Raw genomic sequence first — 19778 nt, 5'->3', positions numbered from 1 at the left:
CGTTTGAGCAAAAAAAGGCCTGTTTGTGGTTTCAAAAGTGCTCACAAAAAAGGGTAAAATTAGAGCACCAGTGATCAAAGTGATATAAGATGTGCTCATTCTACTTCAATATCAGCCTGATATTGACGAAACAGAGCTGGATCAGTCCACCGAGCAAGGTACAGTGTGTACTGCTATCTCATGAAGAATGATCCTGCGCTGATCAATACAACAATGCTGAGGCAATGATGACCCTGGTTAAATATTGGCTCAGCATTTCAAAAGTGTTTGCTCAGTCCTTCATTACCATATATTTCATAGACAGACAGACAAAGAGAGCGGGCACAACTTCTGTGTTGAGTCCCGTATTATGCTTCATCAGTGACATTACTCTGCAATAATGCTTCTTACTGTAGAGTGCATGGTTCAAACAAGCACTGGTGGAAGAAGTGGCGTCAGCAGTAAATTAAAAATAAAAAGTTAAAATATATATATATATTTATGCTTTTGGGTTGTTCAATCTATGACAGTGCATCATATTTTTTGAGCTTGTCAAATTTTTTGTATGGAAAATCTCCGTCTGATAAGTAACCACTTCAGTAGTGAAATAAATATAGTAAAATAAGTAAAAGAAACTAAATACCCCTCCAAAATGTAGCGGAGTATAAATAGCATACAATGAAAATAATCAAATACCGTAAAAGTACCTCAAATATGCACTTGAGTAAATTTTCTGACATAATGTTGATCCATGCATGCAGCTTTTATTATACTCACTTAGAGCGCATTGTAATATCCTCTAGAGCTGTAAATATTTTATTTTTACTATGAATGAATGAAAAGCAAGTGCACTGGCGCCCTCTAGTAGTCGCGCCAAATCATTACAACAGTAGCATTGAGTCACCCACTGCAGTAGGTGTCGCTGTCCGATACTGTGGCAATAACATTGGCCGAGTGTGTTCCTGACTTCAGTCCCGCTGTGTCGTTGGTTTTCTGGCTGTCAACACGGTGTGTAAACACCTACACCGAGCAGAGCCGGAGCGAGCGGTGGCGTCCGCGGGACCGCGTAGACTCTCTTTATTAATTTACTAACAGTGAATGGGGAAGATTGTATGATATTCCCGCCGCCGACTCCGGAGCCTTGCGGGTTCGAGTCCGGAAGACAAGCCACACTCTGGGTGTTTCATTGTAAGGAGGACGCAGGCAGCTTATCGGCGCTTGTCGACGAACATGGCAGCGGCGACGGTCGTGGAGGCTGATGCGGCGGAGAGCGAAGGCTGCGCCGGTTTCACCGGCGTCCAGCACCGGGGCTGGGATGAGTCCCAGCTCCGAAAATATTCTTTCCCAACTAAGCCAATTCCTAGACTGTCTCATACGGACCCCAGAGCAGACATACTAATGAACAACGAGGTAAACGCAATAAGTTAGCTTGCTAAAACTTTTAATACACCCCATTTGCATCAATAATCTGGCATTTTTATTAGCAAGAACTACAACAAAACCCTGCTTTGATAACAGTTTCACTCAAGAAGCTTGAGCTTGAAAATTATTTGAGGTCAGAAACAGGTATTAGTATAACGTTAGTCTACATTATGTTGTTAATGTATAGCGAGGTAATGAGAGTGATTGTGAGCTGTTTATAATTATGTTCAGGTCTAATTCTAAGGCTGGTCTTGACTGAAATAGCTAATGATAAGTCATTGCAGGGAAATTGATTCAGAGATGTAACGCTGGCCTAATTTTAAAAGAGAAGTACCTTAGTTTGTAATGGGGAGATCACAATGACCTGTTAAAGATAAATCTGAATCACATAGTGGAGTTAGGGATTAGTCCATTGACTGAAAAATATTCTGCAGCAATGTTGATACTTTATTAATCATGACTCAATTAGTTGCTTTTCAAGCAAAAAAAAAAAGCCCCAAATTTCCCACTTCCAGTTTCCCTGTTAAAAGGATCACTCCCTAATACTCTGCATTATTAACAATAAATTTCACATTTGATCATCTCTATGTTACAGTAAGAAGCTCAAAGTGTGACTTGGCTAGATATCTGTTGGCTTTTTGTAGCTTTGGGAATCGCGGCATAATATAACTGCAAAGCTCTTTGGAGTTCAGGCTCATGGGTAATTTCTATAAACAGGTCTGGTCTGCACATGAATGCAGAATCTGTTGGCAGGGGACGGGATTTGTCCTCAGAAGTGTTCTGGTTTCTGTGTGTAGTTACTTTGCAGTCTGAGCAGTATCGCCCAATCAGGTTTGAGCGGGCTTTGGTTGTATCCATGTCAACAGTCTGTGTGGAGGGCTGAAGAGGTGGAACTCAATGGCTGAAATGCAGTCGAGGAACCTGTTGGCTGTTGTTTGACAACGAATTAGGTTATTGTTAGCTTTTTAGAAAAAAAAAATTATCTGAAGCTTAATGCAGATATCTTTTATTCAGGATGCACCGATCCAACTTTCTCAGTCCCCATACCCACTTTGCTAAACAAAATATAACAAATAAGTACATAGATATTAATGTACTGAACTGTTATTTATCATAATAATGGTATCTGGTGCCTTAGAGTCATTTCCTGTATCTGTGTCTTGTGGGTTTCTGCCCTGCCCCTTTAGGAGACTAGCGACAGGCCCGGAATCAAAAGTGAGCATGAGCACAGGTTGTTTAAAATCATGTTGCCCAGTAGTCAACAAAGTAAATACTGGACCCATTTTTCTCAAGCCACATCTGTACATTTTGACATAAAAATGCCATTTTTCAGGATGTTCACAACACTTCTGACCACGCCCCTGTAGGAGACAGGAAGTGTGTACCGTTTCACACCATTGGCACAACTTTGTAATGCGTCCTCTTTTGTTATAGAGCATCTTTGTTTACCTCAAAAGGCATAATCATTGTCAGATGATAGCTGACAGAGATCGGATCAAGGGTAATCCAGTCAGTGGTGTCACATCAGGTAGTTTGACACGTGGTTGGTGATGGTTGACTACTGGTTTATGTTTTGATACGGGAACCTATTTACCTGAGTAAAGCTTATTGATGTAAGTGGTACCTGACAAAATGGAAGCAATCATTTAAGCGTGGCTCATCCCGATGCAGACCAAAAATATGTGTTTACGTGGAAAATTATATTCTGCATTAGCAGAACTGAACCTTTCGTTTGTATCTAGTTGCTATCAGTGTAAACAGTGACAATGACCAGATTTTCCTTTCTCCACTCACATTGGGATGATTCTCCTGCACACTAACCCGCAATAGTCAGCTCTTGAGAAATGGTTTACAAAGAATAGTACCATAGCAATCTTATCAAAGTAACTCATGCACCACATTTGAACTTTGATACATTCAGATATGGCTCAGGTGAAGTGAGGACCATTTTCACTCACCTCCAAACAAGCAGGTTATTTATTTAACACTTTAAGGTAAGAATATTATTTTCATGTGATTTAAAAAACAAAACTTTAAAAATGTATGTAATGATACATGAACTTGTGCTGATTGGATTGAATTTGTTAACGCTCAGATTCATAACTTGCACTAAAATGTCCAGTGTGACGTACAATTTTCAGTTCTTCAGTACTTTAAGTCTACATCAAAGAAGTCATTGGGCTGGTGTGAAAAATTGGTGTTTGAACTGGAGTATGCAGATAAATTGTTTATGATGGGCAACAAAAATCTATTAGAAAATAGAATAATAAGGGTTTGTTGTAGTGTACAGTTAATATACTGAGAGACACAAAAGTGAAAGCTAAAAACTCATGCATTTAAATGCATCATGTATCCCTGTATTCATTACAGTAGGTACTGGTTTGCAGTGTGGCATATTTATGTTATATCGCTATATTTGTATTTTCAACGTGGACTGTTTGATAGTCTCAAACATTTGACCACTCTGATACATGAATGACTGCATCACATTATTGCTTCACCCTAAAGAAAATGAGTATAACGGGTGACATTATTCTAGCGCTTCCTCAACGGCCAATCACATGCGCGCGCGTGCGAGAGTGTTATAAGAAGAGTGTCGATATGTCCATATATGGCTTGTTCATGCTGACGCTGTATTAGATCAATGCAGAAAAACGCCATCCTAATTATAACAGCGTGGACATATGCGGCAAGCCCGTATGCAAAACGTTAAGTTTTCTTATTTTGCAATCAACAGTCGGATGGCCCCAAAGACCGATGTATGAGGCTTTGCATGTGGCCGCTTGTTTCTTTGCCGGCAGCTGCAAAGACACAGAACGACCCGTGAGCCGCGGTCCGAACACTGGACAAGCTGAAGTTAGTCTGCGGGGTCGTTCTCATCTTATCCGCAAACCTCCCCGCGCTCCCCTGTGAAAGTGAAACCGAGAGCCGGTGCGGTGTAACAGGCGGCGGGAGCGCGCCCACCGGTGTACGTTCAGTTAGTCACGTAGCCCTCGGAGCTCAGTGCGTCCGCTGCCGTTCACTGCACGACCGACGGGCAGCGTCGCTGTGCGCTGGGATGCACTCCCAGCAGCTTTTCTTTAAAAGCTTATTCTCGACGGGGATGTAAACATCAGTACTTTGTGCATTTTGTGACAGAATCAAGAGGACACAGACGTGTAAATGTTTACGTAAAACCCCTTTTACTTTACTCTTTGACTCACTTTTACTCATTTTTTGTGTTCAAGGAAAAGTTATTTGCAGTGCAAAATGCGTCTATTGTAGATGTAGATGAAACACTTTAATCCTATAGTATGATCAGGAGATAAATAATTATGAAATACCACAAGTACTTTAAAATGAGTAGGGAGAAACAGTAAAAAAAAACGTTTTTATTCCGTAGGGCATTATTCCTTGCTTGTTTTCACAGTGTATGTATGTATAATCACACTTTTTACAGAATACAGTATTGTAATTTGGTTGTGAAATGTCATTTATCTGTTTTCAGGAACCTGTTGTCTTAACAGACACAAACCTTGTGTATCCAGCTCTGAAGTGGGACATTGCATACCTCCAGGAGAACATTGGAAATGGAGACTTCTCTGTATACATTGCAGAAAACCACAGATTCCTCTACTACGATGAGAAAAAAATGGCCAATTTTGAGAACTTTGTCCCAAAGTCACAGCGACTGGAAATGAAATTCTCTGAATTTGTGGATAAAATGCGCAGGACGGAGGAAATGGGAGGAGAGGAGAGGTAAGATACATTTCTAAGGATATTTTAGTTGGAAGGGGAATAAGCTATGCATATCTTTACCCTGCCCAGGGTGCCCAGGCTCAGTCTAAACAAAATCCTCTCTGTCAAGCTCCAACAGGAAAGTAACCCAAGTGTTAGGAACAGGATGTGATTGTGCTGCAGGTGTGTTTGACAGTGAGGGGTGTTTTCTGTCATGAAATGCAATGCAGCACAGGGAAGTGGAGCGAATGACTAAGCATTTACACAGGAGAGTCAGGGTAGAAGCCTGTCACTGTGACCTGACTTGGCCTGGTGACACACACACAGATCACTTACTAAAGTGAACTTGCTGGAGCTCACAGTGTTTGTTATCTTTTTGGATTTACACCGGCCACTGCCTTCAGTGTCATTTTGTTCCTTGTGGTTTAAATGAGATATAGCCTGCTGAAGTACAAGTGCCTTATGGACAAGCTCATATCCTGCAGGCACAATCACAGCACTTTTGAAAATTAGCTGACTTGTTTCAGGTCTCTGAGTGTAGAACAAAGTGTTTCATGCATTTTGCATGTGTATTACCTCATGCATTTCAGGGTATATCTGCAACAGACCCTGAACGACACAGTAGGGAAGAAGATTGTTCTCGATTTCCTCGGTTTCAACTGGAACTGGATCAACAAGCAGCAAGCCCAGAGGAACTGGGGACAGCTGACATCCAACCTGCTGCTCATAGGCATGGAGGGTAAGAGATCTGACAGAAGGAATGCAGTTTCACAGTTTGTGGTGTGCGAGGTAGAATCATTTGGCTCCTCATTTGTCATTGCTCTCAATGTTTTCCACCCATCGCATTTTCTATTAATATTCTCTCACCATAGGCAATGTGACACCGGCACATTACGACGAGCAGCAGAACTTCTTTGCACAGATCAAAGGCCATAAGAGGTGCATCCTCTTCCCTCCAGACCAGTTTGAATGTCTCTATCCGTACCCTGTGCATCACCCCTGTGACAGACAGAGCCAAGTAAGCCATGGATATGTAGAAATCCACCGAGGGTTTTGATAATGTGAACCTTTAACTTGGCAAATTTAATCTCTAGTAGTAGAGATAATTCACAGTAAAGGTCTCAGAAAGAAGGAATACCCTATCAGAATTAAATGTCTTCTACCATTAAAAAGGACAGTATGTTTATGTTTTGAAATGAATCCATATTTTTCATTCATAGGTTGGTTTTGATGACCCTGACTATGAGAGGTTTCCCAAGTTTAAAAATGTTGTTGGCTACGAGGCTGTTGTGGGCCCAGGAGATGTCCTCTACATCCCCATGTACTGGTAAGAACTATGCATTTATGGCCTTTCTGTAGAAATGATGTATGCTAGAACACTAAAACACTAAATTCACTTCCACCACCCAATCAGCTGATTATCTCCAGGGCATTGAGTTTCTTGGATGCACTGCAGGCTGATGTATTTAATGCTTGCTGCATTTTAGTATGATATTCTTTGATTTAACTGCTCAATGAGCTGTTAGAAAATTATTCATCAATGTTTTCACGCCTCTGTGCCAGCGATAGCCGTGGCCGGGGGCATTATGTTTTCGTGTTGTCAGTCCATCCGTCCCATTCTCATGAATGAGATATCTCAGGACGCCGGGAGGGAATTTCTTCAAATTTGGCTCAAACGTTCACTTGGACTCTTGGAGGATGAACTGATTAGACGTTGGTGGTCAAAGGTCACTGTGACCTCAAAAGACACATTTTTGGCCACAAGTCAAGAATTCGTGTGCTGATTATGACAAAATTTCACATTAATGTCTAATAGGATAAAATGATTAGGTCATGACATTTTATATCCAAAAGGTTAAAGGTCAACTTCACTTTACGCAATTATTCAATGCTATATCTCAGGAACAGAGGGGGAGGCTGTGGCCATATTTCACTCTTGGTCGGATACTGAGTTGGTGACACTAATCTCGGATGTCCACCTTGAAACTGTGCTGATTGTACCAGTTTTAGCTCTAGAATAAGCTAAACTTCTGTTGGTTTGGTAACAGAAATGTCTAACACAGTATGTGTGTTGTTGGTCAGTATGCAGGCTGTTGCTGCACTGAAATGTTGGCCAGTGATTACATTTCCTTGCGCTGGTGTTAAATACACAGTACAGTACAAGCAAGAAGAACTGCAGAGAGTTGCTCTTTGACAGCCAGACTTTGATCCAGACTTTGCTTCTTCCTTCAGGTGGCATCACATTGAATCACTGTTGAACGGCGGAGTGACGATCACTGTAAACTTCTGGTACAAAGTACGCATATTTGAGCCGATACAACCCTTACTTTAACACCTGTGCCGCTGCTACATTTTTCCTCACCATCACTCACCCGTGTAACTCATTTGTACAGGGTGCCCCCACACCCAAGAGGATAGAATACCCACTGCGAGCTCATCAGAAGGTGGCTATCATGAGAAATATCGAGAAGATGCTGGGAGAAGCACTTGGAGACCCACATGAGGTAAAAGCACTTGCTTTTATATCCTTTTATACAATATAAACCCTCTCCTGTTGTCAGTGTACTTATCACATAAGTCAAGCATGAATGTCGCACTGCCAGTTTCTAGAACATCAAGTCAGATCCACATTTAGGTCACCTGTTACATGAAATCCCAGGGGCATGCTGACCCTTCCAGCAACCCAATTACTGTGAATATTTATGGCTTACCTGATTTAGTACAAAGGGAAGATCTGTGCAGTCTGGGACAGCGTATAAAACAAAGTAATATGTCTGACAGTGTATGAAGTAGCTTATCCTAACCACAAGTCTTTTTATTTTGCTGTAGGTTGGACCTTTACTGAAAACTATGATCAAGGGCCGATATGACCAGGATCTCAGTTAGAGCCCCACCCTTAAAACTGTTAACTAGACTGCTTCTGAAACTGTACGCGTGTGAAAGTGAGACTGCTGCGTGTGTAATGCACATTCTGACTTCGGAGCTACGTATCACTGCATGGCAAAAAGCGGCCATCTCGAAACCATTCTGCTTCAGTCGTCACTGAGCGCCACGGTCATTGCAAATACAACAATTACAGACAACATGTGACACACGCATGGGAATTCGTCCTACTTGAAGAAGTGTTTGAAGAGGATGCCTAATTTGGCTCATGTCTAGATATATATTTATGTGAACCAGTCTCAACAGTCTGATAATTCAAGCCCGTGGTCGACAGTGGAAGTTGTTTTAGATCAGTACCTTCAGAACAGCCTCAATATTTTGACCACTAATGGATGAGACAAGGGGAATTATATTATATATATATACAATACACATCAGTTAAATTTCATATTTCATTTCATACCTACATGTAAAAACACAGTTGTGGGTTTATTACTAAATGTATGACCATACTGCTTCTCCATCTTTATCACAAAGACAGCTTTAACTGATTTGGTTCATACCACTAAAGATGACAGGTCTTCTAAGTGTTTTTGAAATATTAATCCATGTAATCTGCATTATCTCTACGCCTACCTTCATGGTTTTGGGGAGTGATCAGCAAGAATTTTCTGTTGCAAAGTAGACAGCATAGGCTTGGTAGTAAAACACACAAGGACAGTGATTAAAAATGGTGATGAAATATGAACCAAAGTATGCGTGGGTGTGGAAAAAAGAGGCTCATATATTGAGCTGCAGGAATATGTGACTGCTTGCAGCTAAATTATTTTAGCTGAGTGATTGCTTTGTGTTTTATTAATGCTTTTGCTTGTTTGATTTATATTTCAAGGACTTTATTGGATGTGCTGTTCTGTGTGCTGGTAATAGGCGAGGTGGCACTGAAAATAGATTACAGCAACTTTAGTTTCAAATACAGTTAACTTTAAGATTTAAAAGAATACAATAAGTTACTGTTTTTGGGTAAACTTTGCAGAGTAATTACAGATGCTGGTTTCTTGGCAATATGTTGGTTAAAACTGTTATGAACTGCTTCAGTGATTTATGTTAATGTTATTAATGGACTTAAACTAGCAACAGTCTGCTGGGATATAACGTCTTCACTGTGTCAGCCATTGCAGTCCAACATAATGTCCCATCTAGTGGTCAGGTTTGCAGTTGCATATTAAGCTTGATTTGTCATTGCCTGGTCCATGCACTATACTGCTACAATACAAATATTCAGTGTTGTATTACATGCAGCAGATCAGAGCTAAAATGATGCTGCAGTGTGTACAAAAGTCCAATTCCCATTGAAAACTTGCTCTTGTGATTACTTCAGGTTAACAATTCTCACCAATGCACTTATTTTTATTGACTTGCAGCCATATTCTGAATATGTGTTGGAACTCTGAAGTGCTCTCTTGAACTGTTGTAAATATAAATAAACGGGGAGGGTAATTTCATTTGTTGTGCTCTAAGTGCCAAACCCACATACAAACCAGTTCATGGGTATGCCTGTGACACTGGATGAATCATTAACTGGTGAACTATAAATACGAATACCCAATTTAATTAAATGCTGGTCTCATTAAGGTTCAACCTTTGGATTGTTATGTTGTGCATATCTGTTTCATACAAATGGCACTATGATGGAACAGGGCTGCTTCCTTCATAAAAAGAATTTACCTGACGAAGGACTGATTCTCTTGCTAGGTTAAACCCGTTTACTGTATGTGCCTTGTTTAACAATGGCATGGCACTAAATGTTGCAAGAACTTGATTTTTACATGTTTATTTTATGGTCAGAATGTTTGTTTTTACTCTGGCATTAAACAGCTTTAAATGTGGGACTGCCAAGGGTTGGTGGAAATAGAGGCATGTTTTCATCGATAAAGGCCTTTTTGTCTGGAACGTACAGTCTGTGCTCACCTTGTTCCTCTGATTAAAGTTTGTTTGTGAAGTTCTACACTGCTGAGTGCTGAATGAGTGCTGAAAAATGTGATGAAGAAATAAAAGATTTGATGTTTTGAATTAGTATCTTAAGTAACACAAGTGAATAATTTGTGATACAATGTGAATGATATACAAAATTAGTATTTATTTACTATAAATTGTGCGTTAGCAGTTTGTCAAAGCGCAGGGTTAAAACTCAGTTGTGACTGAACAGATGCTCTACAGTAACACCATCATATAGTAATTAAAGACAACATTGCTGCTGATAATGGCAAGTGTCAGTAACACATCATTCTGACACTTGACTGTGTTACACCTACACTCAGGAAAACTATATTAAACCACCAATCAAAAACTGCTTATAGTTGCTCCGAATGGATGCAGAGGGGAACACAAATAAACAACAGTATAGTAAACAACAATATATATACTAGTAAAAAAACCCTGACCAACCCATTTATACTAATATATGTAACTAACAAGAATCAAATAAGAATCCAGTCATAATAAAAAAAAAACCACAACCAACAATGACAAGCGAAGCAAAAATTTACAAATCACAAATGAGATGAAAGGAGCTGTGATAGAGGACCACTTCAGTAACATCATGTAAACAGACCCTGAAAGCGCACGGCAGGCCATACATAAGTACATGATTGGAGACTTTGCAAATCTAAACATCTATATCAAAAATAAAGATAATGCTGTTGGAATGAACTTCAAAATCAAGTCATCCAGCGGCATGTCTCGCTTAACATCTAGGGGGCAACCACAGTCCTCCACTTCAGTATGGCAAAAACAATTGTGCTGTAATAGTTTGGGCACCCCTTGAGAACTGAATTTGCTGTGCTAGAAAATATACTAGCAATTCATTTATTGAGAGTTAAAGTGTTTTCCATTACAGTTCAGTGATAAAATGATAAGGGATAGGTTGGGGGTAAAAAAGGTGAGATCACTGCATGAACAGACATCCCTCCACACCCTTCTTAAGGGTGTGACAGAAGGTAATAAAAACTAATCAGAACTGTGGCCTTAGCACAATATTAACTTGTTATGAGGGCAATTCAAAGTGGTTCTCAACTGCCTTGGAAGCTCAGAACCTCCTTCATCATCCAAAGTTATCTGGATAATTTTGCTCAAATCTGGAACATGGACCGAGAAAAAACAAAACAAAACAAAAAACTATCTGTTCAGCAGAGTTACCCAGATAGTTCAACCACTTCATGCAGGCCAGATTGTTAAGTCAACATTCAGGACTGTACACACTATAGTCTACCCTCCGTACATAAACAATGCTATTTGTGTATCATTAATATGACAATCTGGACTTTATGGAGCACACCGTAGGTATTCAAAGGGAGACCACATGGCCACATAGAACTGTGCCTACCCTACTATATAAACGTTCATTAAAAAGTCAATACGTATGTTAAAAGAGTTTCATTTGAAAACCATTTTGTAGCACAACAAATAGTTTAAAACAGAAGGCTTGACCAAACATGATCACAGCACTGTATTCCTGCATGATGTAAAAATAGAACTTTAAATAAAATTGGCATCAATGATTTGATATTTACATTAAAAAGCAGTTGCGACATGTAATGTCCAGAAGACACTCTACAGCACCACCAGAACTTATTTACAGGAACGACAACTGATTCTTGTCTACAACTGCATGTCATAATTCTGAATCCATATTGTACTAAGTCAAAGAAAATACAGATTAGAAAAGAAGATTAAGAGGTTCAAAAAGACAATAATGTCAGTGCAACGTCAGACCTGCTGAGATGGCAAAAAGTAGATTATTAGTAGAATAGGTTAGGCTGTTACACAGAACACAAGTTACAACATTCCCATCAAAATATCACACAAAATTTCAAAAGCTCCTCAAGGAAGTGATACAACTGAAACACTGTAATGTTTTAACCAAGGCATATAATGGTAACAATGTCTTAAAATAAGCCACGGACACAACAAATATCTTCCTTTACTTGGGGAAAAAATCTAACAAATTCAAGCTAAATAAACGTAATAAATTATAAACTGTGTAAACAATACTGTCAGTAGCTGCTCTTAGAGTATTGTGCTCGTCATCAATGAAATCTGTACTTTCGCGCAGGCTTCAGGTTGACATACGTCTTCTTCATGTCCTCTGTCTCGTCTTTTTTCACTAACTGATATCGCTCTCCTTTTGTGGTTACCACCTGGTTGCCGTGGTACCGAACCAGCTTCTTTGGAGCCTGTTAAAAACCACACCAGAACACAAGTTCTATTATATGAAACAGATTTGATAAAGATACATTGTGAATATGGAGCACAACCAGAGACTCACATCTTTTGGGGCGACAGGACGGTGTGTTTTGTTATCATCCTCATTGTCCACCAGCATGTACCTAAAGAGATTAAACATCGTCATGAACACAGAAACAAAGACATTCTGCTCTTCAGAGGATAACAGCAATCTTACTCACTTCTCAAGGATGCTCTCTTTAAGTTTCTGGTCTGCCAGTGAGGAAAAACTCTTCCCATGATTTACCTGAGGCAACAGGATATCATCAAATCAGACTGCAGACATATACAAGGAAGCTGCTGATATGAAACACAGTGGCATTGTTTGTGTGAGAGGCAGAGGCTCACATTAAGAGGAGTGGGGCTGAGTTGGACATCACCCTCTATGATAAGGCGCACAGCCTCCTCCATGTCTCCTTTGGCAATAGACAGGGCGCTGCGAGCCTCGGACAGGCTACACTTGGGAAACATCTCCAGCAGGTGTTGCTCCTGGGCCTCCCACTCAGACACTGGTGGCTGCGCACACAGAAATTAACATTACCTCTAATTTAGAGGGATGTAAACAACATCATCAGTAGGACACACAAGGAGCATTAGAGAAATGATAGTAATTCAGAACTGTAAAATGCATCAGAAACAATGTGGTGAGTGTGCTGATATAATAACCTTGGCAGTGGCGCCCTCTGTCTGTGTTTTAAGGCACTGTGTTTCTCTTCCTGGTGGAGGTTCTATGGGCAGGTTGGTGAGTTTCAATGAAATCTCTTCTGTCCTTTCTTTAGGCACAACGTTTTCTTCATCAGCTGAAAAAGGAAACAAATCAACATCAGTACAATGTAGTATAAATGTTAGACTGATGATCCGCATCTAAAACGACTGTCACTGCCCAATTAAGTTTGTCTTGATGACTCCTTTGGTAACATTATGAAAGTGAAGAAACCATTTGGAAAAGGTTAGGCTGCCACAATTCTGTATGTATTAGAAATATTAGAATAGAAAGATGAGAAAAGCACTACCTGAGGTCCGAGCAGTGGCTAGTTTTGTTGCCAGGCTGAACATCATTTCACAGACTTTGACACTACAAAATGAAAAAAAAACAACACAGTTCTAATAACAACAATAACAGAGTACTGTAGTTGTCTGATCCCTGACAGTACAGTCAGAACACAGAAAAAAAAGTGTGACCGTGTGTTTACCTTTCAATTTCGGCAAAGCCAGGTATGTAAGCTTCTAGCATCTCTGCAAAGACCTCCACATCAAAGTTCTCCTCCACACTCTGCTGGGAGCCCAGATCCTCCAGGACTCCAGTGATGTAAGACAGAAGAACATCATCCAGCATGCTGCATTGAATGGTAAAGAGGAAGTTAGTGGAAAACCGACAGACCAAAACTTTTTTTTTGAAAGATGCAAATAAAAATCCCTGGGACTGTGTACCTGAGATCGACATCAGGGATGTAAGTCTGGATAAATTCGTGCAGCGCACTGTGGATGATTTTGTGGAGGTCCATTGCGCTGTCCTACTGTGCAGCAGAGGAAACACTAATCAAAGTGCCGGAGGTCAGCTACAGCAGATGATCCAAGGCTGTTACGATGAGCAGCAGTAACTGCAAACCTTAAATAACCAAACACAACAGTTGTCACCCTTGTACCAAATATGTTACAGCATCAGCTCAGACGTACATGGAGATGTTACAGAAGCATTTCTTACGAAAGGTTGGTTGTGAAAGCTTGTTTCCGCTGCAGCATCTAATGCTGTAACGGCAGGACGCTAGTGGTGGTCAATACTGACTTGTACGCACGACCTAGCTAACGTTATATGAACTCATCAATTGGTAGTAAAGTTTGCCAGGATGCGACGATAAAATAAGTTAATATAAACATCGTCGAGGAAGCCACTTAACGTATGCACTATACAGAGTAAGTTAACTAATATTAAAGTAACACTTCTAGATAATGTCACCAAACGGTGCTTTTGCGGCACACTCGTGCACAGCAATTTCATAACCTTGCTAGCGTTCGTTTGGTTGCCAGCGTTAGCATTACAGCTACTCGGACATTGCAGTTATTACTAACACAACGGTTTAGCTATCGTTAGCTAAACCGTTGTAGGACAGTCGTGTTTCATTATCCACATCATACAGCAAATTGTTCCACTGCCTGTTAAATGGTTACAACATTAGCAGTGTTCGTCCATCAACTGGGCTAACGTTAACCTTCATCTTCGTTTCCAGAACTAACGGTAGCTTGTTAGCAAACGAGCACTAGCTAAGTGGGTTTTTGTTAGCTGATAACAACTGCTAGCTAACGGCTAACGCTCAATGCCAAGCCAACATCGGTTATTTCTATCGGCGTAAAACTTACTGTGAGAGAAATTATAGAGGCATGAAGCTCAAAGTTTGCCCCAAATATATGAGGGGGAGGCTGGTCAGTGCAGTGTATACAGGCTTTCTCTCTCTCCGTGCTACTAGTTAGCCAGCACGATTCAAAACATTGGCACGTCATTTCCTCTCATTGTAAACCGCCTGGTGCGGCTATTAACATCATTTCATGAACGTTAACATGCGTAAAACCTATTTCAATTGATTGTGTAGCATGGATTTAAAATGCTGAGTTAAACAAAGTGACAAAACTATATTAAGTTCAATGAAAAAGAGACAGCAGCCATGTTTATTTATATTCTATTACTGACTCCAACATTTTTGAATGATCACAAAAAACCCCATAGAGATTAGACACTGAAGAATTAGCCTAAATTAGAGCTGAAACGATTAGTTGATAAATTGATAAATCTATCAATACAACACATGTTTCTTGTCTAGCGATTAATCAGTTAACAGAAAAAAGCCCTGCAAGACAATTCATTCAGTTCATTGTCCTGTGCAATTAGGCTACTGCATATTTCCTTCAGGACTTCATAACTAAAACATTTTCCTTAGAGACTATTTTGCAGTTGCCAATCACAAATCATTTTGCTAATTGATTTATTATTTCTGTCATTTCCTCATCCCAACTCCTCCACCGTGGAGAATTTTCAGTTTTTCTCTATTTCACATCATTACAAACTGAATATCTTTCATTTTCGGACTGATGATTGGACGAAACGACATGTAAAGACCTTCGGCTCTGGGAAAGTGTAATGCTTTTCATCATTTCGTGACATTACATTGATACACTGATTAATCGAGAATATAACTGACAGATTGACCATGAAAATAATTTTTAGTTGCTGAGAATCTGAGAGCTTGACTGTGGACATTTACAATTCCATGAAGAGCCTTTTCTCGTCCACAGATTCCCTTCCTTTTTGTTTTTTTTACCCCTAATTGACTAATTAAAATGATTCAAAATGTGTATGGTAAACAGGGTGACATTAAAGAGGTCAGCTATTTGTCAAGGATGTCACAAAATTGTTATTAAGCTATTCCACACATGACACCTGCATTCATCAAGGATAACATACACCAATATGTAGTATTTTAGTGAGTCTGCAACAATATGTGTGAAGTTTTAAGGTGACAAAAAATACACGGAGGATGTCAGTAAGCTATGAACCTGTTACCTGTCTTTTGGTAAGTAAAACTAAAATTAAGCAGGACTCAAAAACAAGCAAAGTCAAAACAAACAGGCTAAAACAAAAAAGAAGGGAGCTCTGCATCAGTGTCTGATTCCAGAGTAAATCCTTCCTTCCGGCTGTCATCAAACATTTGAACCTGGGAGATCACATTTCATTTTTTCTCATGCCCCACTGAAACCAAGGCTATCACAATTGAATATGCGGCTGATGCCTTTGGTTAGGACGTTCTTTTCAATAAGTATGAAGCCCTCTGTGACCCATCTTTGGTTCCTGACTCAGACTCTGAACACTGGTCTAGCCTACACTGGGCCAGTAAATAGTCTACTCTCACTTGGACATTATCTTATATCTTTTGCCAGATCCATACATAGTTGATGATCAAGGTGTTATCTGAGGCAACATCAATGATGTCATCAGATCCTGCTCTCAGTTACCTCCGCCTGTGTTGGTATTATAGCAGATATGTACCTGTAAATCATTAATGCCCACCCAATTGTTTCCTTGCTACCTTGGCAGTATCTCTTGCCGGCTGTAGTATTTCGTCGGGAAATATGGTACACGCTGCTGATAAAACAAGCAAGAACAATTCTCAACTTGGCTGAACTCTGTTTCAACTCATGAGCTCATGGCTAGACAGGTGGGGCTGAGGTATCGGGGCAGAGAGTGTAAAATCTACAGCAAAGGACGGCATCTCGGTTTTCTCCGTGTGTGTTAACAGCTGACACTGAGAACAGCCTGCAAGCCATGCAACACATACGAATACACTTGCAAGCATTGGGCTGCATCAATATACTGTAAAAATATTTTCAAACTTTTCAAATTTTACAGACTAAAGCTTTAGGCAACATTTGCTTACACTTTTACACATAAAGCGAATCCTTAACTGCGGTGTTAACCACCAACAAAAACGGATGAGCCACTTGCAGAGAAAATCATTTTCATCTTCTCCAATTCAAAATTCAGTGGTAAATATTAACTCATGCTGACAGGCCTACTAAAGCTGAACCGGTCTCCTTTTTTCTTCTTTTTAAAAGTAAAAGCACAACACAAGGTGGCAGCATTGAGTTATTAGTGACAGCAGGACATCATCCACGCAGGAGGTGGTTTGCTCCTGACACTCTTCAGTAGAAACAAAACAACAAAAGAGATTTATTGCTTATATCAAATCCACAATAGTTTGTAGCATGTTGGGATGAAATACTCTTATTGCCACTTTTAAACCAGCCCTGTTCTTTCTGCAACACCTTAACCTTAAAACCCAGAGGTCGTGAGCAGAGTTCACAATGGAAGCAACATTCTTGTGCTTCAGTTTGGTCAGACAATAAATGTAGCTGATGATGTGGTGCAAGATTGTTATTTCTCATTTTGGCTGTCAGTTTTATCAGCAGACGATGACTGGGATCGCTACAGTCATTTATGTTTGCTCAGTTTTTCTGATTTGCCTTTATGAGCGAGGACTTTGTGCATCTTTGTGCATGCAGAGGCTAAGCAGTTTATATGGACTCCACGCTTTTGTGTGAGTGAGAGAGACTGTTCTGAAGCATGCTCAGCCAGAGACGCACTTATCCACTCTTTTAATAACCCTTTGCAAAAGGAGAATTTTTTTTTAAGTATCATGGACATGGAGCAAATGTCTCTCAAATGAAATTTGAAGCCTCACTTTGAAGATAGGCCATTTAATGATGAGGGTTAAAATATTCTCTTGGTCTCCTGCTAATGCTGCTCACGTCCTCAAACAGAAAGAAAGAAACATCCTGAGAAACGCTCAGCTGTATAATCACATATAAACACACACAGTAAGTTAAATCGATGTATACAAATGTCATATACCTTCAGAAATAACAAGGAACATATTGCACCTTTAGCCTCAAGCTACATTATTATTTAAAATTGACCTTAAAGGACCACAAACAAGAGGAATGAATGGTGTGTGACAGTAAAATAGATAATTAAATATATTTTGCATATTTTCGTGAAATGTTTTTAGTATGTTTGACGTTTATGTGTTCACAGCACATATATGAAGGGAAATGAATTTGGGAAAGAATGCATTTCCTCTGCTTTTGAGCATAAGAGCAAGATTGCTCTGCAAATGTCTGCAAAATATTTTATTCAAACAAGGAATAAATCATCGAAGACTTACAAACTAATACACTGCACGTGAATGTAAGTGGTAGGCAAACCTTAATATGTGCTAATGGTATGTTTACTCATCTCTGTTCCTATATACCAGGGCACAATCAAGCATGTCATGCAACAATGTCGAGGCAGGGCACATAATGTGGATATTGTACTGGTGGCACAGATTTCCATTTTCACACAGACAATGGGGGCTGGGGTTGGCTGGGGGGGGTGTCTGAGCAAAAAAAAAAAAAAAAAAATTTTTTTTTTACAATTCTCATCAGAGTCACCAAAACACTGAATGATTTACTGCCAAATTAATTACCCTTTACCCAACTTTAGACAATAATGCTCAGAGCTGTCTGTCGGAACAGTATTATTCTATTAACGTTCGATTTGCAGTTCAGCCAGAGTGACTTCATATTTAGATTTTATTGTATTTTCTTAGCGAACGTGTGGCACAGCATCCACAATAGAAAGGCGCAGAATTTATCTGACAGTTGAATCACCTGTGCAGCAGAGATGGGATCAGCACATTATCTGGAGACAGAATTTGTTAAAAATTTGAAACACTTTAAACACAGCATCACAAAAGGTGCATTTACAGGGTGAATTCAAGCACAGTACAGTTTAATTAATTGAAACTTTTACAATATGAGGCCTCCTTCGCAATCACAACCCATCTTTAATCAAATCCAAGACTGACTAATCATTTCACCTCTCTTTGCTTGGTTTTGAAGGTCGTGCGATTCAAAGCGTTATTGTGTCGATTTTTACAAAAGCACTGTACAGTATTAACAATGCTCGTGAAACCAAAGTTGGCATATGTTTTTAATTAAATTCTGCACTTTCTTCTTAATCAAGAGCTGCAGGTTAGTGACTTGAAGGGCCTTGGAGTGAGAGCATGAGATTAGCTGGCTGGTAGTCTGAGGGTGTGGCTGACCTGATCCAGATCCGGGCCACCTGTGTGGGCTAGCCTGCCCTCCCGTCTGCCTCCTGTACTGTCTCCAGGAAGTGGTCACCAAGCAGCCAATTGCCACTTTTTCCCCTCCCCTTCAACTTCCCCAATCAGCCACACAATTATATATTTAATACTGAAAAAAAGAGCATTTTAATATACAGCAGATTAATACACAGTAGATAAATATAAGAAAGTAAACGCAAGACATTTGAATTGCAGAAAAAAAAGTTTTTTTAGTCATAATAAGCTACCACAGATGGGTGCAATAAGTGGGCCGATTAGAAGCGCAACTCGCCTCGGTTCATCTCAGCGAATGGGCTGGTCTCCCTTGTCTTGGCCGGTGTGTCTCTGTTCAGCAGTCGATAGGTTAACCTGCCTGTGGCATCCATCTTGTGCGGCCCCCCTCGCATTACCATTGATCTGAGGGAAATAAAGAGCACACGTGTTATTATATACAGCCCAGAAAAACACCCTTTCACAGTGATGGAGTGAAGAGGCCAAATGTATGAAATATTGCCCCTGCGACACATTCTGTCTTCCTGTCAATAGTGCAGCCTTTGCCCACAACCCGAATCGATAGGGACTTATCTTTTCATCATAACACATAACGATGTTGTCTGTTGTCTTTTTCTGATATTGAAGTTCTAATTCCATCCCGCCGCCTTTTTAAATCATCCACGTTGATATGTATATTTGGACCACTCTTTCTGTTTTTTTCCTTTTTTTTGTTGAAAGAAATAAAAATGGCGTGGGCCTGCTAGTCTGAGACATGGCAGTTACAAATTTACATGTTGGTTTTCTGGACGTTTCTCTGAAGCTTTTGGGGGTCTCTCATGTGTGAGA

General features: G+C 40.0%; 2 protein-coding genes across 3 annotated transcripts; one reads left to right on the top strand and one right to left on the bottom strand.

The window, feature by feature from the left end:
* Positions 1 to 992: 992 nt before the first annotated feature.
* On the top strand, positions 993 to 10077 carry hif1an (hypoxia inducible factor 1 subunit alpha inhibitor). 2 transcript variants are annotated; one of them, XM_041947317.1, is made up of 8 exons: positions 993 to 1389; positions 4889 to 5139; positions 5709 to 5857; positions 5991 to 6136; positions 6339 to 6445; positions 7351 to 7414; positions 7512 to 7622; positions 7948 to 10077. In XM_041947317.1, exons 1-8 carry the CDS (start codon positions 1210 to 1212, stop codon positions 8002 to 8004), a joined length of 1065 nt encoding a protein of 354 aa, XP_041803251.1. In that variant the 5' UTR covers positions 993 to 1209; the 3' UTR covers positions 8005 to 10077. The 2 variants fall into 2 exon arrangements, with proteins under 2 accessions (XP_041803251.1, XP_041803252.1); XM_041947318.1 differs by lacking the exon at positions 993 to 1389 and adding an exon at positions 4479 to 4571.
* A 43-nt stretch (positions 10078 to 10120) lies between these two features.
* Positions 10121 to 14766, bottom strand: cuedc2 (CUE domain containing 2). The gene is made up of 9 exons (XM_041947798.1): positions 14641 to 14766; positions 13714 to 13891; positions 13476 to 13619; positions 13296 to 13357; positions 12949 to 13082; positions 12631 to 12798; positions 12465 to 12529; positions 12326 to 12386; positions 10121 to 12233 (listed from the first exon to the last, which is right to left on the bottom strand). Exons 2-9 carry the CDS (start codon positions 13785 to 13787, stop codon positions 12087 to 12089), a joined length of 855 nt encoding a protein of 284 aa, XP_041803732.1. The 5' UTR covers positions 13788 to 13891; positions 14641 to 14766; the 3' UTR covers positions 10121 to 12086.
* Positions 14767 to 19778: the final 5012 nt, after the last annotated feature.

The sequence above is a fragment of the Chelmon rostratus genome, chromosome 11, assembly GCF_017976325.1.
Source record: "Chelmon rostratus isolate fCheRos1 chromosome 11, fCheRos1.pri, whole genome shotgun sequence".
Lineage (NCBI taxonomy): Eukaryota > Metazoa > Chordata > Actinopteri > Chaetodontiformes > Chaetodontidae > Chelmon > Chelmon rostratus.
The sequence above is the reverse complement of the archived record's forward strand: the minus strand, read 5'-3'. Positions and strand labels throughout refer to the sequence as shown.

What these genes read in the sequence shown, in the direction of transcription:
- hif1an (XM_041947317.1), top strand. Translation starts at nt 1,210, where the DNA reads ATGGCAGCGGCGACGGTCGTGGAGGCTGATGCGGCGGAGAGCGAAGGC. An exon ending in GAAATGGGAGGAGAGGAGAG is followed by an intron (nt 5,140 to 5,708) that starts GTAAGATACATT and finishes CATGCATTTCAG; the next exon opens with GGTATATCTGCAACAGACCC. An exon ending in CCTGTGACAGACAGAGCCAA is followed by an intron (nt 6,137 to 6,338) that starts GTAAGCCATGGA and finishes TTTCATTCATAG; the next exon opens with GTTGGTTTTGATGACCCTGA.
- cuedc2 (XM_041947798.1), bottom strand. Translation starts at nt 13,787, where the DNA reads ATGGACCTCCACAAAATCATCCACAGTGCGCTGCACGAATTTATCCAG. An exon ending in AGCCACTGCTCGGACCTCAG is followed by an intron (nt 13,083 to 13,295) that starts GTAGTGCTTTTC and finishes TTCCTTTTTCAG; the next exon opens with CTGATGAAGAAAACGTTGTG. An exon ending in TCAGCCCCACTCCTCTTAAT is followed by an intron (nt 12,530 to 12,630) that starts GTGAGCCTCTGC and finishes CTGTTGCCTCAG; the next exon opens with GTAAATCATGGGAAGAGTTT.